Genomic DNA, 25,051 nt, shown 5'->3' with positions numbered 1-25,051 from the left:
TGGCTAGTTGGTGGTCAATTATTATAGTAGAGTTTACTTTTAGAAAAAAATTTGGTAGCATTTTTAAAATTCGGATCAGTCTTTTTAGAGGTTTCGAATTAGAACATTATAGCATATACCTGTACGTACCTATAGAGAATGTCGACCGAGGGCGACTGCTCATTAAGCGCTTTATGTAGCAACATTCAGCTTGGCATGACCTTGTGAGGGGACAGTTTCTGTGATTACGACGGACCGGCGAAGTCGGTTTGTTTATTTACTGATATCGATTATCGGACATTGGGAAAGAAACTTTAGATGTTACTACGACCATATAAATATATTAAGTAATTATTATTTACCTTGTTATCTGTAAACTATAAATAAAACGATCTTAAATTAATGTGTAAAGTATTTTTAACAGATGTAGCTTCGCACATGTGATAAAAAATATTTTTTGTGTATCTACATATTATAGTCATAATATGACTTATATACACTCGATACTCGTGTATATACAGAAAACACAAGAGATAGAGATAAAGCTATTGAGGTACTGCCAATGTCACACAAACTCTATATTACCAGAATACTAAAATTAAAAATAAAAGAAAAACAAAATACATTGCTAATTAACGTCAAATAACTAGGTAAAATAGTCCTTATGGTCAAACATCACAGGACTCAATATTAGCAGAAAAGTAAAAGTAAAAATAAAAGAAATACAAAAACAAATTGCCACTAAACATCAAACAACTGGGCAAACCAGTACCAATGTCAAAACAACACGACATTTTACATTAACAGAATACAAATAAAAAAAGAAAAATAAAAGTACATTACTACTTCATGTCGAATAACTATAATAATGGAGCAAATTATCAAACAAGACCAGACTTTAATTAAAAGAAAACTAAAAGTGAAAAGAAGAGAGAAACAAAAGTAAATGCTACTTTATGTCAAGTATGCGTGATAGAGCAAATGGTAACACACTAGACCAGTGTTTCCCAACGTGAGAACCACGTCCCGCAGGGCGGCCGGCAATTTGTAAATTTATTTATTGTCAATATACATATGCTTTGAAAATTTACTTAAGGAATTATTAACATTTTGCTAGTGATTTCAAAAACCTATTATTTCAATTATTTTTTATGATACCAATAAATTATGTATGTTACATTGGTGAGGTGCATAAGAATTTTAAAAAGGCTAAGTGGAATGGCATTGCTCTAAAAAGGTTGAGAAACACTGCACTAGACTCTACATTCACAGAATAATAAAAGTAAAACAAAGTAAAGTAAATATTTAACGTTTATCCATTTTGTATTACAAACGGCTGCAAGACGTCACAGAAGGAATATTGACTTTCAGAAAACAATAGATCATGCCTGCGCTCTATAATGAACCCCATTACTCGGTCAGACCATGACTAATGGCGCCTATAACGATGCCCTGAGCATACACGGAGCCTGCGATAGTCGTAACGATCCGTCATAATCGCAAATAATCACAAAAAGTTTTATTTACTCTTTGTTCAAACGCCACAAGTATTTATATACTATTTTTTTGTCATTTTGATATACAGTTCAAGTTCACGATCTTAATTTGTAGAACCTACAAGTAATTAACATATTTGAACGTTATAAATTTTGCGTAATTTAGAGTCTAATACACATTCTCACATTATCAATAAAATTCCCAAATACTTTGTTAGTTAGTGCAATATAGAATAAAAAAGAAGGAAATTTAGTAATCTATAAATTGTTTTATACTACAAATATTTAATAAATATATATTTTTTAAAGTAATTTTAAATTGTCCAATGTCATCAGTGAGTGAATTTGTTTATTAGGATGTTGTATTCTTACATAAATATAATTATATTACCACTGGGTAAACAATTGGTAAAATGTATTTATTGATTTATCCAAGAAATACATTGCTCGGTGTATAACGGTCTTAAGACTTATATGTATATTATATATAATACACACTCGGCACGTAACCATACATCGTGTATACGATTGCCACGTTATTGACATAATTATATTAGAAGTGGTGATAATAAATAAATAGTTTTACTGCAACATTATCCCTATAAACGAGTTATAGACGTCTATTTATGAAAGCTGTGTCTCGTCATCCTTCGTCCGCGTAAAATGACGATACTTCCATATAACCTTTCATATCCCCTTTCAACCCCTTGCAACTCTTTTTTGCACTAAAAAGTAAAGCCTATGTCCTTTGTCAGGGTCTAGACTATCTGTGTACCAAATTTCATTTAAATCGGTTCAATGGTTTCGGCGTGAAAGCGAGAGAAACAGAGTTACTTTCGCATTTATAAATTAGTAAGGATGTACTGTGTTTTGTTATGGTATTCAAACATATATATAGGTGGGGGGAAAACCGATTGTTAGTAATGTGGATTGATGATCTTATTGCAGCAATGTACCATGTCAGATTGACTTCCATGCGGTTCCCCCATGTGATAATTTTTTGGCAAATTTGACTAACTAACTAACCTGACCTCATGCTCATCTTATCATCCTCCACTTTTTTAGACATGACAAATACATAAAACCTAACCTAATTACAAAGTAAAACAAGTTTGCCACTGCATGTTTTGATTTTATATTTTATTTTTAAAAAGTCTGTCGGTGTCTGTTCACTTATGATGTAGGTTCTCCGACATTTTTATAATGTAAGTAGATACCATTATATAGTATTTCATCATCATCATTATTACATAGTATAAAACAAAGTCGCTGTCGCTGTCTGTCCCTATATATGCTTAAATCTTTAAAACTACGCAACGGATTTTGAAGCGGTTTTCTTTAATAGATGGAGTGATTCAAGAGGAAGGTTTATACATATAATACATGTACACCCGTGCGAAGCCGGGGCGAGTAGCTACCTAGTTTATTTATAAAAAACAATGGTTTTGTTGCGAATGGCGTTACTAACATCGCGCGACTACACTGTTGCCATGTGTTATGACGCGAACAAGAAAAATAACAGCCTCGTCATTCGGGACCGTATCTCTTATATTATATGTATAACATTTGTAATTACAGCTACAATATAAATATGTACATAGACACAACCCGTCTCACTTCCTCAGCTCATTTCATCTGCATGCAGGCGAACACGTTCTGAAATATTCACGGTACAAACCCTAACTGCTGGGGAAAGGAGATTGTTAGCGATGTGAACTAATAACTCCATTACTAGTATTGTATTATATCAGGTTGACCTCCAGGCGGTTCCCCTAGAAACCATTGTGATAAATTCATGGTGAATTTAGAACTTATGGCCAGCCTATTGTGATGTATGCGTATGTATATTTAACTACACGTATATCTTTACTTTAGGGCTAGATATAGCTATAGCTATTTATAGGGTTATTTATTTTTTCCCAATTCTGCAAAAAGAATTGTGTAGTATAATTCTATGCGATAACTAAAACCACTCCAAATTCATTAAAGTATATATTAGTTTATATTTACATAGATATATTTTAAATGGGACAATATATACCGTCAAGAACATACAGTTTTAATTTATTTTTACAAATAAACTAACAAAGAGATTACATTTCAAGAATGATTTTAATTACTTCAAACAACGGGTGGCCTTACTCGACAAATTGTTAATTAGGTAAGTATGTGTTTACACATTTCATTATGCGTTTATTTGCTTCATAATTAAGTAACAGAGTATGATAATATCCTTATTATCGTTGTGTACTTAGATTATTACACTGTTTATAAAATATAATGTCGCAAACAATTTGAAATTACTTTAAATAAATATTGTAGTAAACAGATGTGACTTTATACAATTTCAAAAAGAATGAAACAAACCAACTCTCACGTAATTAAGCTCTATGTAGTTCTGGCCTTTGTGTGGAATTTTAATTAAAAAATCCAATTGTAAAACGGTGATAGATGTCAGGAAGTAAGAAGAAATAGAGAGCACAGGAATAGAATATTTTCATTTCATTAAATTAATTAGAAGTAATGCCTTGAGTTACAGAAAGTTAGTTTTGTCTAATGCATAGTAGAATTAATCACAAATGAAATTACTATACTTTAAATAAATACTGTGTAATAGTAAACAGATTTTACTGTCTATAATTTTAAAGAAAAAATGTAGAAAAAACAGCTCTCGCGTAACTAACCTCTAAGTAGTTTTGACCTATGTGTTATATTTAAAAAAGAAAACAAATTCCGAAACAGTAATAGAGAACAAGGACAAAGGTGTCCCTTACTTACACAGGAGTAGAGTATTTTTTTATTTGATTTTGTATAATGGGTTAACTACAATATTTATATTATTAACCGGTTCTTAACATGAATAATTTTATGGCAAATAAAGGTATTTACCTCTCTCGACGTGACACCTACCTATTATACATTGACATCGCTATTACTCCAGTCAGCTCGTGACCACGGCTAGTGCACAGAGGCTAATGCAACCTAGTCGAAACGTCGAGAGAGGTAAATACCTTTAATTGCCATAAAATTATTCGTGTCCGGTTAATAATATAAATAATAGGTTACCTAATATTCGGTTTAATCGAATAGACAGTAGAATTAATTACAGAATAATCATTGTTATGTACTTGTAAATGAAACATTCATACTGAAATCAGTAATTAATTATGATAACAAGTACATTATCCATCGCCAGACTATTGACTGTTATCTGTCTAGATAATATTACTCTGTTGCCACCTTAGATATGTTTTTTATATGTATGTAGGTATTTAGGTAAATACACTCTGTGAGTGACCGATTAACCATTTATTTCTCCATGTGGAACCGGCAATGACAGTGGCGTGTAATACAAAATACCAGGACTTCGAACAAGTCTTACTTCATTTAATAATATATACAATATTTCTAATCCGACTTGCATTTGATACTTTTAAATCTAAACTATAGAAATGACGTAGATTACGTAAGTTATCACATTTCGTTATATTTTGAATCAGTTTGGCCGTCATTTTATTCCAGTTCCGTTAAAAATAAGAATAAATTTATTGACTAAAACTTAACCTAAGATACAGTTTATCTATGACCTTACACTAGGCTGTGAGTGTATCATGGAAGGCAAGGGGAAACTAGCATTGGTGGTACGGCAATTAGAGGTAAAATATAATAATAATACGTTTAATTATAGTTGTTTGTAATTTAAAATTAATTAATAATACTTAAGTTTCATTCCAATTACATAAATTAAAGTTCTATATTTTATATCTGGTACATAGACGATGGAACTATAACAAGTTCTAAATTAAATAAAATATATAACAATATTTCTTAGATGCTAGAAGTGATAAACAAAACTATTTCGTTTCCTAATTCGCGTTTATGTAATCTTAATATGGAGATTGATAGCGATTATTGTGCAATTTCGGATATCGCAAACTGATTGCAAGATATGTAATCAAAGGGCGGATCCATGCCACAACGTGTAACGTAAACGATTAATTGATGAAGAAAAAAGGACCATAGAGCATTCTTATTATACTGACGACCTCGGTGGTCTAACGATTTTCTTTTTATTTATTTACACACAAATTTATACAAAATAAAATATAAACTATAAGCCGCAAAACTGCTCAGCTGTTTAGCACACCGCTTTACGTCCGTTGGTTGCGGATTCAATTCTTCGCACGGTGCAATAATTTGTATTCATGATTATTATTGTTTGTATCTTTCTGGGTGTTTTCTACGTATAATATGTATGTACTTACGAAAAAAAATTCTATGTATTTGTATCAGTCTAATATCTAATCTAATAACCATAACACAAGCTTTAGCTAACTTAATTTGGGTCAAGATGGTGCTGTGTGAATTGTCCTAAGATTATTATTATTAGTGGTTTTGTATCTATAATCGTAAACGAGTAACTGATGGACAAAAAACGCCCATAGAGCATGTAGATATTCTTATTAGTTTTTTTTATTCTATAGGTAGCAGGTTTATCGTTTATAGTTTACAAATTTTACCTGGTATCTCGCCAGTTTATATTTACCGATTTTTTTTTTTTTTATTGGGTTGTTTGGGCTGTTGTCAGATGTGTGGCACCTGTAGCACTGCGACCTACATAGATCTATTGTGCTCGCCCTTTTCAGAGTTCGCTACCTAGACCCGTCAGGGACAAGAATTGAAGGATATTCTTAGGAGCGATCGTTTTTATCTCCTCGGGAAAGAGTGTAAACTTTCCAAAGGAGATATTTCGTTTATGCATGAGTGGGCTACAACCACATAGGATGTGAAGCGGCGTTTCCTCTTCAGTTTGGCAGAATCTGCAGATACTAGTCGTGCATAGGCCTAGCTTAGCCATATGCTTGTTCAATTTGCAGTGTCCTGTGAGGGCCCTAGTCATCATGCATATGTTGTTTTTACTCAGTAGCAGTAATCGATTGGAGTATTTGGTCGAGAAGCCCGATATAAGGTCTTTTGAATGTATTAATCCTGGCATTTCTTGCCAGTGATTCAGTGCTTCTCGTTTGGTTATTAATTTGAGATGTCCCAGTTTTAGGCAACGAGGCACACCACAGAAGGGTTCGGGGCCCAGTTGGACGGTTTTTGCCCCTAACTTTGCCAGATGGTCGGCATTCTCATTGCCTTCAATATTTGAATGCCCGGGGACCCATCTCAGAATAATATTATTTCTGCTTCCTACTTCATTTAGTAGCAAGATACAGTTTCTAATAAGTTTAGAACGGATTTCGTACGAGTTAAGTGCTAGTAGAGCAGCTTGACTGTCCGAATAAATGTATATGTTCTGATTGATGTAGTTGAGGCTTAGGATTACTTCCAGACATCTAATTAAGGCGTAAGTCTCTGCCTGAAAGATTGAGGCGTATTTTCCTAAGCCTATATAGTTGCAGATTTTGGGTTTTAAACCACATATTCCACATCCTACATCGTCTCCTATTTTGGACCCGTCTGTAAACCAGACTAGGTCATGCTCTGAGTGAGACGGTGTATGGTTATTTTGCCATTCGTCTCTTCCAGATATTTCGATTTTGTAATATTGTACAAAGTTACACTCTGGTGCCATATTGTCTTCAGGCATTCCCAGAATAGGATCACTCATAATCGAGTCTTGTATAGTTTTTATGGCCAGGGAATGCCAAGATATCCTCCTTTGGGAACTTATTCTGAGCATATTGGCTTTCGCCTTTTCCTGTATGAATAAAGGAAGGGGCGTCAAGTCCAATAATGCGTCTAGAGCTGCTCCCGGCGTGGTGCTCATGGCTCCTGTAATAATCAGACAAGCAATTCTCTGTAGGCTGTTTAGCTTGGTGGCGGCTGTGGATTGGAGGGTTTTCCTCCACCAGATAGCGCAGGCATAGGTGGTAAGCGGTCTCACCACTGCTGTGTAAAGCCATAGGGCAATTTTGGGGTTGATTCCCCATCTGGGCCCCGCTACCCGTCGGCTTATACCTAGGGATGTTTTCGCCTTTTGAGTTATGTTGTCTATGTGTGTGTTCCATGTCAGTTTTTGGTCGAAGGTTACGCCCAGGTACTTGACTTCTTTGGAGCACTCTAATATTCTTCCATTTACTTTAGGCATGACAAGTTTGTCAAGTTTCTTCCTTTTTGTAAACGGAACAATTACTGTTTTATCAGGATTTACTGATAATTCATTTTCCTTACACCATTTAACTATGATGTTTAGTGCTCTTTGGATGCGGTCTGATATTGTTGTTGCACAGAACCCTCTGACCATGACTACTAAATCGTCTGCGTAGCCTTGTACCTCAAATTGGTTTTTGGTCATAACATCTAAGAGCTGGTCTACCGTTAGTAGCCACAGCAGTGGCGATAAAACGCCTCCTTGAGGGCATCCTTTGGTAGGTCGGATTTCTAACGTACTATTGTGAAGAGTAGTTTTAATGGTTCGATTTGAGAGCATTGCTTTGATCCATTGAGTGGTGGTTTCATCCACTTTCTTGCGGATGAGTCCCTGTGAGATGGTCTCTATGGGCGTGTTATCAAAAGCACCCTCAATATCGAGAAATGCACATAGAGCTATTTGTTTGTCCTCAAAGGCCTTCTCGACCTTGTCGGTGAGTTCGAGCAAGGCGGTCTCTGTGGAATGTCCCTTGCGGTAGGCATGTTGATTCCTGTGCAGGGGAGCATTTTCGAGGATTGTAGCTCTAATGTGTTGGTCCAGAACCTTTTCCATGGTTTTTATTATGAAAGAGGTTAGGCTTATAGGTCTGTGAGACTTTGGCTGCGAGTAGTCTCTTCGACCGGTTTTCGGTACGTAGGTAACTTTGACCTTCGTTAATGGTTCTGGTATAAAACCCCAGGCAAAGTTGGCTCTAAATATTCTTACCAGATAGGGAGATAGGATGTCAAGCCCTTGTTGTAACAGGGCCGGGAAAATTCCATCTTCTCCCGATGATTTATATGGCTTGAAAGATTTTATAGCCCATATAATTTGTTTTGGTCGAAAAATCCTTGCAGCTCTGTTCCACGCCTCATGGTTGGGCTTTTGTAGATGTGAGCTTGGAGGATTCTCCTTATCTCTTGAGATATGAACCGAACCAGGGAAGTGGGTTGTAGATAGCAGCTGTAGAGTTTCTTCCTCTGATGTCGTATAGGTACCATTGGGCCTTTTCATAAGTCCAATTTGGTTATTTGGCGCCTTGGCAAGCATTTTGTGTAATCTGGATCCTTGGGGAGTCTGAGTTATCTCCTCGCAGAAAGCACGCCATGATGCTCTTTTGGCTTTCCTAATTTCGCAGTAGTATTCCGTTTGGGCTTTACTATATTGGGCCCATTCGAAAGGTCCCTTTTTAGCCCTGTTGGATAATTTGCGAGTTTTCTTCCTCAGCTTTTCTAGACTCTTATTCCACCAGGGTGTTTTACATTTGGCGGTTTTGGTTTTGATGGGACAGTTGTTCTGGTAGGCACTTATTATGCCACTTAGAAGTATGTCCACAGCGAGTTCTAGTTCTAGAGGAGATTTAATACTCTTCGGAAGGTCCGCAATTAGGCTTGTAAGACTGTCTCTGTATTTAGGCCAATCTGTAGCCTTTGGGTTTCTGTAGAGTATGGGGTTTGAGTCTGTTGCAGCCTCAATTGTGAATCTGATGTGCTTGTGATCAGACATGGAGTTCTCATTGCTGACATGCCAATGAGTGATATATTCGGCTAGTTTGTCGGTCGCGAGTGTTATATCTAGTACCTCTTGTCTTGTGGCAGTGACGAACGTCGGTGTGCACCCTGTATTTAGGATTTGAAGACAGTTGGTTAGTATAAAATCATCAAGTGACTTACCTCTGGTGTTGATGTCAGAGCTTCCCCAGTTTGTGTGATGGGCGTTTGCATCGCAGCCCACGAGGAGTTCGGCCTTGTGCTTACGGGCGTATTCCACCACAGGCTGTAGGCCGGTTGTCGGGTCTTTGATGATTTTGTTGTTTTCATCATGTCCAGGTAGGTATGCAGAGCAGACCAGTACTTTTGACCCTGTGCATCCAGGGAAATTGACGAAGGCTGTCACTAGGTCATCTGTACATAGTTCTGGAACAGTCAGAAAATCTAGTTTCTTATTAAAAAGAATGCATGCTCTAGGTTTAGTGCCAGTGGTATTAAAAAGAATATTACCTGAGGCATTGAGGCCTAAAGGCGTGGCTTTGTTGAGCCATGGCTCTTGTATCAGAGCAAGGTCCAGGTCGTTTTTGCGGAAGAGGTTTTCTATGACCGCTGTTGCTGCCATAGCATGATGTAAGTTGACCTGGACAATGTTGGCTCTGATACATTTCTTGTGTGTGGGCGTGTTAGCAGCTTCCTTTCGCCTTCCCTGTGGGACGTGGGCGTCCCTTTGGGTTGCGATTGGAAGCTGTGGCGCTCCTGCCGCGATCTTTCCGTCCCGTCTTGAAACTGGGGATCCTCGTCTGCGAGGTCCCCTTTGGCTGGGGAAAGCTGCCTCTGGCGGGTTTGGCGTTGGTGTCTACGCCCTTCGCCGCTTCGGATGGTGTGGGTATTTCTGTGGCAGATCTTCCATTACCGTCCGAAGTAGGCTGCTGTGTAGGCGTGGAGATCCCCTTGACCCGGAACAGGACCTTTTTAAAGCCAAGGTTGACTTTATAGTCCTGTGTTTTGAGGAAGTCAACCGAAGGCTCGTCCAGAGATACGGTCAGGACTGTACCGTTCTCTTCAGCCTTACGGTTGAGTATTTTCCACAGTTCGGAATTTAGGCAGTCATTTTGGGACTTCAGCATTCTGAGTGCCTCATCGACCGACCTTGTCTCCGAACTGGGGATGAAGGCCGTTCCAATGGCTGGTTTGGGCATCGCTCTCTCGTCCAACACAGAGAGTTCTGCGTCGGCCCAGGGTTTTAGGGAGGGCGTTATGCTCACCAGCCATATTTTGGTCGGCTCATTCTGGCAGGTGATTAGCAGCCAACCAGGTTTGAAACTGCAACCTACAAATCGAGGATATTTACCGATACTGCATACCTGTACACTAATCCATACTCATACAAATGAAAATTATATAGCGAACTACCTAAAATATGTTCCGATCTATTAGAGCTCACGTGATTGCGAATTCATTGAAATCAACGTATAATTTAGTTGCAAATCGATAGTTCGTTTGTAACGACACACAGTCGTGACTTAGTTGTTAAATGCATGCTAACAAATGAGTTTAATTTAAGTACTTATATTGAATACGCAAATTATACAACTAAGGTAGATTTAAAAAAAAATCTGCGGGAACATACAGTCATAATCTCTTACATACAATGTCACACATTATCAACAACGCAAGGGCAGATCTACTTAAGGGATTTTGGGCTGCAGCCCAGGGCCCCGTGGATAAAAGGGGCCCCCAACCCCCACTGAAAACCATAGGATGACCATAACCATGTCTGGAATAAAAAAATCTAACATATCAAAAAACCTACTATAAGTTTTGCTACCCTGAGATCAAGCAACCGATGCATTCATCGAACGGAACGGGGACAATTCCCCGTCGCTTGTTTTTGGTCGTTGCATTTTTAAAGCTATACATATAAATAAAATTAGAGTGTCTGTTTGTAATATTGAAATAACCGTTTTTTACTACATGCATATGAATATGCAAAATAACATTTTTTACAATTTTTGTCTGTCTGTCTGTTTGTGCTGGCTAATCTCTGAAATGGCCGGATCTATTTTGACGGAACTTTTTTTGGCAGGTAGCTGATGTAATAAGGAGTAACTTAGGCTACTTTTATTTTAGAAAAGTAAAGTTAAATTCCACGCAGACGAAGTATAATAATTTTAGCCCAGGGCCCCACAATTTCCTGATCCACCTCTGCAACAACGTGTGCCATAATTAATGCCCCTTACATGTCCTGTCTTAGAAATTGTATACGTCGGTATAGACTTTCTTATACTCTTGCAGTAAGCACTTGTGACTTCGCCCACACAGACTTTAATACAGTAATAGGTTTCAACTATTTCCGGAGCAGTTAGTGTGGTAATATTAGCTGTTGTTGTTGTTGACCATGTTGGCTCATTCCCGTGGAATTCATAGCTGCTGGTATTTCAGTTAGTTATTAAGTTAATTATTATTTATTTATACTCATTAGTGCACCAGATCTTAATCCAATTAATAGTATAAACGCGAAAGTTTGAGAGTATAGATGGATATTTGTTACTCTTTCACGCAAAAACTGCTGAACGGTTTGTGATGAAACTTTACAGTAATATAGCTTACACATCAGAATAACTCGTAGGCTATAATTTTAAAATATATTATATACATTGGGCTAAATATAATGATAAATGTCATGTAAGTGTGATGCAAACGAAGTTGGTCGGCTAGTATATAATAATTGAAATAATAACGTTACAAAACTGGTACAAAAGCCACGTAAAGAGGAGATCCATTAAATAAAAAATATAATTATCACAAAATACTACTTATAAATACTATGCACTACTAAAAATCAATTGACTGTTCAAAATGGTCTCCTTAAACGCGTAAACATTCGTCATACATTCCTACAACATAATTAAACCTATTACATGGGTGTTATCTGCATTCACAAAGCGAAACTGATAACGACATTAAATCTAATTAAATTTGCTTTTTTTATTGTCACGCTATATATCTTATATACCTATAAAATTCTCGTCTCACAATTTTACTTACCATATCACTCAGAAACGGCTTCACCGATTTTTATTAAATTTTATATGCTTTTTCAGTAGGTTTTATATGCATTTTAAGAATCGGCTCTTATCTATTTTTCATACCCCTAATATTTTTTTTATTTTTTGGACTTTCTTTTTTATAATTCAAAATACATAAAGACCTAAATTTTCACCTTCCTACCAACCTCTATTCTTTAATAGTGATTTTTATTTATATGACAAAACAATTGCGAGGTCAGGTACTTTTATCTAAAATTGAATTGAGGCTTGGGAAATAGCGCATAATGCCAGTCATAGAAACAGTTGCGTATGCCACAGATAACATATTACATACGTATACTTTGATAGCATTATGAGAATAAAAAAATACACCAAGTATTCTTTGTCTTTATTCAGTAAACATACCCTTCCTCTTCCCGATAAACATTATCTTTAATTACGTGAAAATTATTTTATCTAAGTTCAGACCTCTGACTTCTACTGTCTCCATTTTGACGATTCATGCATTCAAATGATAGTATTCGCTTGTCAGATAACAATTATATTATTATACTAGCTGTACCCGCGATATCGTTCGCGTGTAATTTAACTTTATTTATCTAAAATAAAAGTAGCCTAAGTTACTTCTTATTACATCAGCTACCTGCCAATAAAACTCCCGTCAAAATTGGTCCAGCCATTTCAGGCATTAGCCGGAACAAACAGACAGACAGACAAAAATTGTAAAAAATGTTATTTTGATATATTAATATACATATGCGTGTATTAAAAAACGGTTATTTCAATATTACAAATAGACACTCCAATTTTATTTATATGCATAGATTTGGAGTTATCATTATTTAGGTCGCAGACTTTTGTATTATATTTGGCATGTTCTCGTAGATAAAGAAATTTAATAATTCGCTGTCTGCGAGGTAAAATAATGATATTTCTCCGCATTGTTCTGGCGTCCCGTATTCGGATTATTTGACGGTCTCGGTGGTCTAGCGGTGTAGCAGACTGCTTTACTTCCGATGGTCGCTGGTTTGATTCCTCGCACGATATTAGTCTGTGTGTTTTTTATATCTATTATTCAAGTATTTCTTTATTATTTTGTACCCATAACACATTATTATTTAATAAGCTGTCTGTGTTTTTCAATAAAAGAAGATTTTAGAGAAGAATTAGAATATCTTTGATATTTGTTTTTGGGAAATAACTTTATAATATAACTATCTTATGCACTTATGGATTTTATTGACTTTTCTACTCCATTCGTTGAAGACACATATACGTACCTGTCTGTAGAATATAATTCGTATAATATTAATTGGCTGACCGCGGCTGAAGCCCTATATAGCCCTTTTCTCAAGTAGATTCAAACATATAGTCCAGGCGATGGTAAGTAAGTATATAGGTAGAGATAAAACCTTTAACCAATTACAGATGACGTAGTGCAATATTTGTTTTAATGACAAGAGTCTTCTGGAATATAAAATCTTGGATTTCAATAGAGAATTGGGAATAATTCAACATTGTCTAAATCATTTTACCCGTCGTAGGCCCCAACTTATTATTCTATTCTTATGGAGCGTCTGGTTCTAAACTGGTCTCAGACTATTTTCTGTTCTATCGAGCCTCATTCAAATCTACGTTCTAGAAATTTCGAAAACTCAAACCACATCGCGTTAAGCATCCTGTAACCTAGGATGTTACTGGTATCTGACCAAAAATCAAATAACTTGGCGAGTTCCAATAAAATTAAAAAAAAAAAACAAAAACTACATTCCTATTACAATTACAATACCATAACTACCAGATTATTTACCGAGTTCGTGTAAGATTTCCCAAATCACAATGTAATGCGTCCATTGGGTCCTAGAGTTTCATTGAGGCTTGGGATATAGCTGATTTTGCCAGCCATAAAAAAGGTATATGTCGTTTAAGTAGGTACATGCCATACAGCTTAGTCGGCGTATGTCTGAACACGCATTAGAGTCTATCAATTTTAACAAAATTGTTCTTGTATGACCTCTTAATAATAATATAACCTTGTCCTTTGAAGCATCCGATTGCCGAGGACATAGGTCATTCACTTCAGCGTTAACTCGATTAAACGACGGTCGCAGCGTCGTTTAATCTTTACATTGTACCAAAGTATTTAACTAACTCTAATCCGCAACTTTGTTCACATTAAGATATTAAATTATTACTACTATCTTTAGAATTTATGGATTCCGCATAACATTAAATTCCTATTTTACTCCTAAATTCTATTTTCGAGACGAAATATATCTCTACTTTTCCAAAGTTTAATCTATCTATTACCTTACCTATAGGTGCCAAATTACAGATAGAATGATACACTTATATATCATTACATAGTACAAAACAAAGTCGCTGTCGCTGCCTGTCCGTCCCTATGTATGCTTAAATCTTTAAAACTACGCAACGGATTTTGAAGCGGTTTTTTTAACAGATAGAGTGATTCAAGAGGAAGGTTTGTATGTATAATACATGTACACCTGGGCGAAGCCGGGGCGAGTAACTAGTGTGTATATAAAATAAAAGGAATAATAAATAACTGTCGTATTTATTGTATATTATCATTAAATACAAAGCATGAACTCTTTTAATATTATCTTATCTGTGGTAGTACTACTGTAGTGTATGAGTATTCTCGTTACTAATTAAGGTTATAAATTATTCTTACGCGGATTATAATTCGATATTGGTAATTTATTATTTAAAAGTATGTGGCTACGATTGCATAAATTAAATTTAAAAAATAGATATAATTATAATTGTCCTGAGACAATTCACACAGCCACGGCTAGTTCCGAGCAAAGTAGAGTTTGTGGTATGGGTCCTAGATTTTTTATAAATACAGTAATCCTTCCTATGACACGGTAGATTGGTCCCGCGTTATAGAAAAATGCGTTGTAGGAGTATTGCCGTATGACGCGTCTTTACGACCCCGTATAACGCGTTCCGTATAAATTATTCAAGTTTTTTTCTGGCTAAAGGGGGTTTAAATAGAAAATGGAATATAATAAAAAAACTTATGCATATGAACTAAGAAAACCTAATTATAAATAAATCATTATAAATTTCACAGTACACAAATATAATGTGGGAAATCCCTGCGTTATATGGGGGAATGTCCGTGTTATAGGGAGGATTACATACCTACTGTATATATATAATATACATTGAAAACACTCAGACCGATACAAACATTCATACTTATAAATAGAAATGTTTGTATTGTGAGAGGAATCGAACCTGTGACCATCGGAAGAAAGGCGGTGTGCTAAACCACTAGACCACAATGACCGTCAAAATACTAGTAATATATAATATTTTATAGTGAAAGAGTTCGAACCGCCAAGCGACGATAAACAAACACGCTAACAGACAAAGAAATACACATTCATATTTCTAAGTCGGCAAGGATGTATTTGGTCATTCAACTCACCAACTCACTATAGAACGTCAATTCGATCCTTCCCAGCGACGAATATTGTGTGAGAATTAATCAATAGATTATGTGCCTATTGATTAAAACATTAAAATTTTCTTTTTACCGTCACTACTGTTATTCCAGATGGGCTAATTAGATATATTATTGACATTCAGCACTTAATATGCCCACATTTCGCTCGGTATATTGGAATTCAAATCCCAAGGAGGCAAGCCTACCGAATACTCGATCGAAGAATCGATTTATAGTTCGTTCTCTGTTTCTATCGCCGGAAATTCAGCCACATATGCTGACGTACAATTTTTTAATGTCAGATTTGAACCTACAACCTTTTAGTTATAGTCCGTGTCCGTTAACCACTAAGTCACCACGGTAGGTGGTCAAAAAATTATAATAAAAATATTACTCAACGATTACGGCTAATGATAGAGTAAACAGAATTATAACAACACGCTAGTGCACAATGAATTTTGAACTATTATAAAACATATCCGGCGGGTTTGCAACATGTAAAAGAATGCAATATATTATTCAATTGTTGCCATCTTTTGTTCCAGTTAGAATGGCCGCCCAGGAAGCGGCAATGATAGAAAAATGTGAACCAGTCAATGGAATAGCCAGTGCTTGTGGCAGTACTGTGAAATTGAAGAGGGAATTGGGATTATATTCAGCAGTGAACCTAATCCTTGGAGTAATGATTGGCTCAGGGATCTTTGTATCCCCAGCGTCGGCTCTAGAACATTCCGGGTCAGTAGGCTTGTGCCTAATCATATGGACGGTATCAGGAATAATATCCTTATTAGGTGGGTGTAGGTAAGGTTTTACCTCTTTCATAAAATTATTATTGTTTACTTATATTTATTATCAAGGTAAATATAATGGAACGTGAATTTGCAGGAGCATTATCCTTCGCCGAATTGGGAACTGTGGTTAATAAATCTGGAGCAGAATACGCATATTTTCAAGCAGCTTTCGGTAAAATGCACAAATTTTGGGGCCCGTTGCCGTCATTTATATGTGCATGGATTTACGTTATGATACTCAGACCCGCTGAAGTGGCCATAATTGTAATGACTTTCGCTGAGTATGCAATACAACCTTTCACACATGACTTACAAGAAGACTATAAGGACACTGCAATCAAATTAGGCTCTCTAACAGCATTACGTAAGTAGAGTAATATTATATTTCTGTCTCCGTCTTGTTACAGTTTATTGTTAATAAAATCTGTATAATTTTGTATGCTATTTAACACTACGTTATGTTACGTATCCCAATACGTCATATAATATTCTCGAAACTATAAAGAACAACAATGTTAAAGTTATATACCATTTTTTAATTTATCGAATTCATCGAATTTCGACTCGATTATACGCTCGACTCTCGCTTACGATATAAACAGGCTGTAGCAACACTACACTGTCAAACGGGCGACTGTCAAGTAAATGTCATTACAAGTTTTTAAACACCACCGGTCGCCGCTATCGTTTATTGTTTCTAGTCATTGTTATTGTGGAAAATAATTTAGATCAGTGAATGTTAGTTTAAACTACTATTTAAAAGTTACTTCAAATAATAATGTAAGTATAAACTATAATTATTACTTTTACTATAATATTATCTAAGAATAATTTTCAATTTAACTTTATGCATCACTGTTTATATTTACAGTATGTCTAATAATCGTAATAAAGAGACCCAAGAAGACCTTAAGCGGAAAATAAAAGCATTACAGTCTAAATGTGTCGACACCTGCAATGTGATTGAGAATTCACCTTTAAATACGCATTTAATTACGCCAGACAATGTAAGTGAAAAGTCTCTATGTTACGTAGAAGGGCTTCGATCGGATATTGAAAATTCAAGCACAGCAATAATAACCGATGAAAATTTACTTACCGCCCAATTTTTAAGTGAAATGACAGAAAAAACCACGCAAATTGAAGACTTAACTGCATACACAAAAGGTTTAGTACATGATGTGGATGCAGAAATCAACAGGTAGGTGAACTAATTACTTAACGAATTTCAGGATGGTTCTTAATTTGATATTTCTGTATTTACAATATTATATACTTTTTTACTTCTATTTTCCATAATTCCAAAATGTTTAAATGTAAAATATAAAATACAGTCTAAGTTGTGATACTCCTCCAAAAGGTTTTGTCCAATTTTCATGTATTCAGTAGGTCTGAGAACAAGTTATCTATTTTTCATACCTTAGTGGTAGAGGAGGCCCACCGCAATATTTTTTTTAATGATGTGGCATCTAAAAATATGTACAATGCAACATTTCCACCCTGCTACCAGAAAAACTGATGTACTTTTCATGCTCTCATGTCCTCATATACATAACCTCTCATGACATAACTATATCAACTTTTAACTATCATTATTTGCTACATTTAATGGTATCTCAACAATTTATATTAATTACAGATTAAATGAATTGATAAAAATGTCACAGGCAGCAAGGTCTCAGCCGTTGGTACAAAAAAGACAAGAGCTGCGACCGGAACACTTGCAAAAAGCTAAAGAGAGGTTTCTTCTAATGAAGACTGAAATTCATGGCCTCGTTAGGTCATTGTTCCCCAAGCATGCGGACTTGATGCTTGAAGTTATGGCCGTAAGTTAACAATTTAATGCAAGTCTTGTTCAGTTTATATATAGGAGGATTTTTTTACAAGTGACTTGTTATATGTATGTTATACAACTATTTTTGGGTTCATATATATCTACCCAATAATATGTAATACATCATATAAAACGAAGTCCTTTCACCTCATCTGTCTGTATATTTGCAATAATTTTGAAATCCACTGGGTTGTTTTTATGTGATTTTGATCCCTCAATTCATTTCTGATTGAAGTTTACAGGTGTAATCTGCTAATGTTTTGTATAAAATGATTTAAATATCTGTTTTATTTAAGTTGGGGCGGGTCACTAGTAATTCATAAAGAACTCCAGTCTCTAAATCTGGAAAAACTATTTATATCAATTTGACCTAAAACTGAGTGCTTGTGGTGATGTATACATCGTCATTTCTAAGTACTAATATTATAGTATAATACCCTCACTTGAGCTTATGGTGTATGCTAGCAAGCTATCAGTGGAGTCTTATAGTAATAATAAATGTTTTTTTTTTCAGGAATTAATGGCTGAAAAACTAAATGAAAATTCCAACAGTTATATACCAATAACAGCAGAGAACTACCAAATAATTGAGTTACTAAAGGACATTAACTTAGTCACAACTAACCCTTACAACAATATTGAAGTGAAGATTGCATATTGAGCTTCAAGCTTTATGAGAGTTATGCCACTGTATAGAATAGAAAAATTGTAGAGACATCAACTAATCAGATTATAGAACTATGAGAAAAACCATGACTATGTAAATTTTTACATTATGGACATAACTCAGAAGCATTACAAAAACAACTTTTAGTACTCTCAACTCTTTGAAGTATCTTATATCATTTGTTTTCCCAACTTAAAAATACACAGCCATAAAAAATGTGATGTATTTCCAGGATCGTAAAAAAAATTTAATGTGTAGTTTATTTTATCTAATGAAATACGAGGGACCATTGTGAATTTAACAAATAAATGTTATGGACTTTCATTTCAGTTTTATTATTTATTTTCTTCTGTCCTTACTTTTTTTTTTAATATTACAGTCTGCGTTATAGCATGGCACGATTTTCAACCACTTAATGTTCTGGAATATAATTTATTTGCCATGTTTTATTTTAAATCATTTAGAGTACTAAACACTTAATGTTAGAGTACTAAACAATCAATGTTTTTCCATGTTTAATTTCTAATCAAATTCAATTCGTTTCCAATTCAATACATGCTATGCTGTATGTCACCTTCATTATAGAATAGCCAGCGGGTACTTGCAATGCATTGAAACTAATATGAAATGATACATTAAAATATCTTCATTCAGGTTATTACAGACTCTTATTAAATATGTCAAATCTACAGTCGTCAGTTTGGAGTGCTTTCGAGGCAAGAAGAATTGACAAAAACTCAGCTCTTATTCATTTCAAATTCTTTTGTTGTTACATATGAATTGAGAGAGTGATATATATTGTAATTTTATAACATAGTTCATAAATTGATTAGTAACATAATATAGGTGGTTCATTCATTCATAATTTAAGAGCTACGCTCTTGTCGGTGGGGCTCTTGCCACTTTCTGCGATCTTCCATCATGCTCTTTAATTCTTGATACGACACGACTCCCATTTTGTCCTCAATTTGTTTGATGTAGCTATTCCTGGATGGTTATCCGAATTAAATAAATGAAATAAAATACATCTTCTAATGATATGCTTTATTCCAGTTATAATGACATACATCAATATAACGAGCGTGAAACTGTTCGTCAAAGTCCAGAACGTGTTCGGCGTGTGTAAAGTGTTTGCTTGTCTGGTAGTCATCGGCGGGGGCATATACGAGATTTTTAAGGGTAAGATCCTATACGTTACTGCAGTAAAAAAACAACGAGAGCGTAATTAAATAGCGATTACAGTGTGATAAGTCAAAAAGAATATGAGTTAAAATTTGGATAAGTTTTTCAAATTGACCAAGCATAATATATTATCATTGATATCATTATTATAATTATCAGAGCAGACCAGTTTCTACAAGCAGCACCCGTTAGTCGTTAATTATGTATTAGACAAAAAAATCAAATATAAACCTCAGGATTTTTTTCTTATAGAATACTGAGACACTTAGAAGCTTAGTCCTACGTAATGGCACTGTATGAGGGGTACTACAGGCGTATTGAACATGATATACGTTGATACCTAGAAACTCTTCTTGTGTATAGACGACGGTTGCCACTTAGGACGTTAGTTAGCTTGCCTTTCTTATAAATAAATATTCCTAAGAAAGTATAGTAATATTGTTATATTCACAGGAAACACGGAACACCTGAAGAAAGGCTTCGAAGGCAGTACTACGAGCCCTGGTGGAATAGCCCTGGCCCTCTACTCGGGGCTATGGGCGTATGATGGCTGGAACAGCGTCACTGTTGTCACCGAGGAGATCATCAACCCAGCTGTGTTAGTTGACTCACCAAATTTCAACATAATAATAATAATCTCAGGACTATTCACACAGCGTCATCTAGACCCAAATTATGCTAAAGCTTGCTATGATATATTAGATAACTGATAACAAATACATAGATATTTTATTTTCGTAAATAGATACATATTATACATAGAAAACAACCAGACCGATACAAACAATCATACTCATGAATACAAATGTTTGTGCCATGCGAGGAATCGAACCGGCGACCATCGGAAATAAGACGGTGTGCTAAACCGCTAGAGCACCGAGACCGTCGAACATATTAATTTTAATAAAACTATAATGTCTATTTCATATCCAGCGATTTATCATACTGGCATAATTTCATTAGATGTCATGGGTTCGTTACAGTATAAACATTTGTATTCATGAGTAGATTTATTTTTTGCTATTTATCTGGGCGATATAGAATATTATCCTAATTAATGAAAGCGAAATAGCACAATAGCCTATCCTAATACTATGTGATGTGTGGACACTTGTGTCGAACAATAAGTTGATGATGAAATTCGCTATGAATGATTTTCTTTGTAATGTAATTATATATTTTTAAAAAATTAAATGATTTCATGTTGTCTACTACCTATAGAACAAGTTCCGCTTATTTATTGCAATATCACAAAAACATATTACGTTTACATTTTTGCAATTATTCGTAAGCTTAGTTTGAAACTAGATGGCGCTGTCTAACAAATGACCGCACCTCCATACAGGAATGTGCCGCTAAGCATATCCATCGCTGTGCCCTTGATCACGGCGCTCTACGTGTTCATGAACGTGGCGTACATGACGGTGCTGAGCTACGCGGAGATGACGTCGGTACCGGCGGTGGCAGTTGCCTTCGGAGCGAGGGTGCTCGGCCCCGCCAGCTTCCTCATACCACTCGGGGTCGCCGTCGCCACCTTCGGCTGCGCTATGAGCGTGCAGTTCGGCGTCACCAGGTATCGTGTCGTATCGTAGCTCAGCCCCGCCAGCTTCCTCATACCACTCGGGCTCGCCGTCGCCACCTGCGGCTGCGCTATGAGCGTGCAGTTCGGCGTCACCAGGTATAGTGTCGTATCGTAGCTCAGCCCCGCCAGCTTCCTCATACCACTCGGGGTCGCCGTCGCCACCTTCGGCTGCGCTATGAGCGTGCAGTTCGGCGTCACCAGGTATCGTGTCGTATCGTAGCTCAGCCCCGCCAGCTTCCTCATACCACTCGGGGTCGCCGTCGCCACCTTTGACTGCGCTATGAGCGTGCAGTTCGGCGTGACCAGGTATCGTGTCGTATCGTAGCTCAGCCCCGCCAGCTTCCTCATACCACTCGGGCTCGCCGTCGCCACCTTCGGCTGCGCAATGAGCGTGCAGTTCGGCATCACCAGGTATCGTATCGTATCGTAGCTCGGCCCCGCCAGCTTCCTCACACCACTCGGCGTCGCCGTCGCCACCTTCCGCTACGTTATAAGCGTGCAGTTCGATCGAGTTCAGTATTTATCAATCCTATAAACAAAATTTTACAACAAGATACCAAAGAAGATTCTAGAATTTCCTTTAAATATATATAAAACTTCTGTTAAAACAAAAACCTCAAAACTTTGCAGGTACTTTGTAGAAAATATACTATTTCTACGTCATATAATACTGTCTCTTGCAAAATGCACTTATTATTTGGAAAAACATTACATTTCATTAAACATGTGTTTAATGTTTGTACATTCACACTTAATAGCAAAGAGTATTAACTCGAAAACTATAAACCTTGGAAAATCGACTCAACAATTTTAACTTTAAAGTTAATTTTCTCAAAATATGCTTTTTAATTAATGCAATTTATTATTATGTAGGCAATAACTTCTTGTTTATTCCCAGGGTATGTTACACAGCTGCTCGTGGCGGCCATATGCTCGAAGTGTTTTCATATGTCAACGTAAAAAGACTGACGCCAGCGCCTGCGGTTGCGTTTCAAGTAGGTTATATTATATGTTTTGTAGGTATATTTCCTATACCCAGTCTACTACTTACATTACACTACATACTCTGGCGGTTTGTCATACATTTACTATACCCTGCCTCGGTGGTCTGGCAAACCGGCAGACCACCGACACCACCTCACTTCCGAAGTACAAACATTTGTATTCATGAAAAAAATTCAAAAAGAAAATCAATGAATGTCTCAATGGTCACGGGTTCGATTGTTCGCACAGAACAAACATTTGTATTCATGAAAAAATTCAAAAGAAAAAACAATGAATACAATATTAGTGTAGATGAACCATCCATAGATACTAATATTACAACTGCAAAAATGTTTCTGCATTTTTATCTGTGTATATATTAGTATTAAATATGTATCAGTGGCAAGAGCTCCACCGACAAGAGCGTAGCTCTTAAATTATGAATGAATGAATGAATGTATCAGTTATCTAGTACAGTAATATAGTAGTATTATAGTAATAATATAATAATTACACAGTATCCTTAATTTTGTACTATTTGGCACTGTACCTACTATTTTTTATTTAGTGCTCTTTTTTATGGTAAAGAATTTAGAAGACTCATTTTTATTTCAGGCAATCCTAACCGCAATATTCATCGTTGTTGGCAACATACAAACTCTTATAGAATTTGCTAGTTGGTTCCTATGGTTTTTCTACGGGTTGGGCATGGTAGCACTGCTAGTTCTAAGGAAGACGCAAGCAGATACTCCTAGACCGTACAAAGTGCCTACTCCAGTGCCATGCTTTGTATTGCTAGTGGCGATATTCTTATCAGTGTTGCCAATCGTACACGATCCATCGCTTAAATATTTGATGGCGGTTGGCTTTATAGTTATAGGAGTAGCTGTTTACACAATATTTGTGTATTATAAGAAAACGCCTACTTATATTTTAAGTAAGTATAATTATATTTAATAACTTTTTTTATTACGCAGTTTAAGCGCGTTTGACCGTAATGAGACCTGAATTATGTAACAGAAAACCTAATAAGTAAGTCATAAAGATCGGAGATCTAAGGTTTTAGAGTCGGCATCAGACACGTGACCCACCTGTTGTTTAGGTTAGGCACCCGTAGTCCATAACCGTTTACCATCAGTTGGGCTGTATGCTTGTTTGCCGCCAGCATAAAGAAAAGTTTTAATTAATACTCTGTAATTTTACTGTGATATCTTAACCTTCAGATTGAAACACGAATGTCAGATGTACAACAGGTGCGACAAACAATGAGATTTATTTAAAGTAAAAATTGAAAAAAGAAACTTTAATAATGTATTATATGACAAACAATATAAGTAATTGAAACTGCTTTATTAAACTCCTACTTATTTTTTTGTGGTTTTCAACTGGCGGTGGCGGTGGCCCTTTTGTAGTTGGCCCCATGTGGGGAAACACTACGTAACTAAGTCGGATTACCATGTCTAATACTTTAAAACACCAATCTTAGGTCTCGCAGCAACCAGTGTTTATAACTAACTTCATAAATAACCTTTTTTTATTTTTTCAGGTAAATTCACATTTATAACACAAGTGCTGTTCCAGAGCGTCCCGCCGAGCGGCAACCGTCAAGACTGAATTAACTATAATATTGCTTAATTAACTGTAAATATTGTCAAGAAATAATTATAAGTGATTTTTACATTAATCTTGCTTTTTTTACCCTTTACTGACCTTTTAATAGCTATATTTTATCAGTAGCGACCTGAATGTACGCATAGTAGAGATTTAAGATTTTAAATAATTAAGTGTTTACTACCCCCTTTCACTCTAAAAAATAGTTACTTCTAATCTGGCAGTCAGAAATAAAAATGTAACTGGTTTGGTAGCCTGTAACCTGTGGTGTGGTAACCTGATGAGAAGATTGATAGGACATGATATAGGCTTTAAAATGTATACAAAATTATATTCGCAAAGATGTAAAATTTTTCTTTATAAAAATTGTGTACCTAATGTTAATTAGATGTACGTACAGTATTTGACTCTACATGACAATCATTATAGTAAGTGATGATACTAGATGCCATTGAAAAGAAAATTTTGCGTACTCTAAAGAGTAATTTATCACGCAGTTTAAAAGAACATAAGATTAAGGAAGATATCCTCTTCTTTTAGATCTATATATATATATAAAAACAACAAGTCTTTAAATTTCAATATATTTAAACGACTGGCGAAGCAACATATGCTACTATTCCAGCTCATGACCAAGACCCATACTGAGCACATGTTAATTATTATATGTTGTCATGACTTTGTAAAAACATAATGGAAATATAAAACTCAATAAAAATTGTTTTATCGTCGAATACTACTTTAGTATAAAATTATAACCGCCTTATT

At 35.7% G+C, this 25,051-nt stretch overlaps 3 protein-coding genes across 3 annotated transcripts in view; 2 read left to right on the top strand and 1 right to left on the bottom strand.

The window, feature by feature from the left end:
* LOC131851747 (b(0,+)-type amino acid transporter 1-like) overlaps window positions 1-24,336 on the top strand; it is a 35,260-nt gene extending 10,924 nt beyond the window's left edge. The window contains exons 2-9 of the mRNA XM_059202293.1: window positions 16,178-16,423; window positions 16,518-16,787; window positions 19,978-20,103; window positions 20,560-20,704; window positions 21,452-21,679; window positions 22,587-22,683; window positions 23,288-23,609; window positions 24,219-24,336. Coding sequence (XP_059058276.1) covers window positions 16,183-16,423; window positions 16,518-16,787; window positions 19,978-20,103; window positions 20,560-20,704; window positions 21,452-21,679; window positions 22,587-22,683; window positions 23,288-23,609; window positions 24,219-24,286 — 1,497 coding nt within the window. The 5' untranslated portion in view covers window positions 16,178-16,182 and the 3' untranslated portion in view covers window positions 24,287-24,336. The remainder of the gene's footprint in view (window positions 1-16,177; window positions 16,424-16,517; window positions 16,788-19,977; window positions 20,104-20,559; window positions 20,705-21,451; window positions 21,680-22,586; window positions 22,684-23,287; window positions 23,610-24,218) is intronic.
* Window positions 1,390-9,726, bottom strand: LOC131851731 (uncharacterized). Its single transcript, XM_059202274.1, has 4 exons — window positions 9,615-9,726; window positions 9,288-9,530; window positions 8,553-9,233; window positions 1,390-1,448 (listed from the first exon to the last, which is right to left on the bottom strand). Exons 1-4 carry the CDS (start codon window positions 9,724-9,726, stop codon window positions 1,390-1,392), a joined length of 1,095 nt encoding a protein of 364 aa, XP_059058257.1.
* On the top strand, window positions 16,936-19,248 carry LOC131851748 (uncharacterized). Its single transcript, XM_059202294.1, has 4 exons — window positions 16,936-17,203; window positions 17,295-17,624; window positions 18,063-18,249; window positions 18,772-19,248. The coding sequence occupies exons 2-4, from the start codon at window positions 17,296-17,298 to the stop codon at window positions 18,916-18,918; spliced, it is 663 nt and encodes a 220-aa protein (XP_059058277.1). The 5' UTR covers window positions 16,936-17,203; window position 17,295; the 3' UTR covers window positions 18,919-19,248.
* Window positions 24,337-25,051: the final 715 nt, after the last annotated feature.

The sequence above is a fragment of the Achroia grisella genome, unplaced genomic scaffold, assembly GCF_030625045.1.
Source record: "Achroia grisella isolate CSIRO2021 unplaced genomic scaffold, CSIRO_AGI_Agris_v1 utg807, whole genome shotgun sequence".
Classification (NCBI taxonomy): Eukaryota; Metazoa; Arthropoda; class Insecta; order Lepidoptera; family Pyralidae; genus Achroia; species Achroia grisella.
Note: the sequence above shows the minus strand (reverse complement) of the source record. Positions and strands in the feature narration are given on the sequence as shown.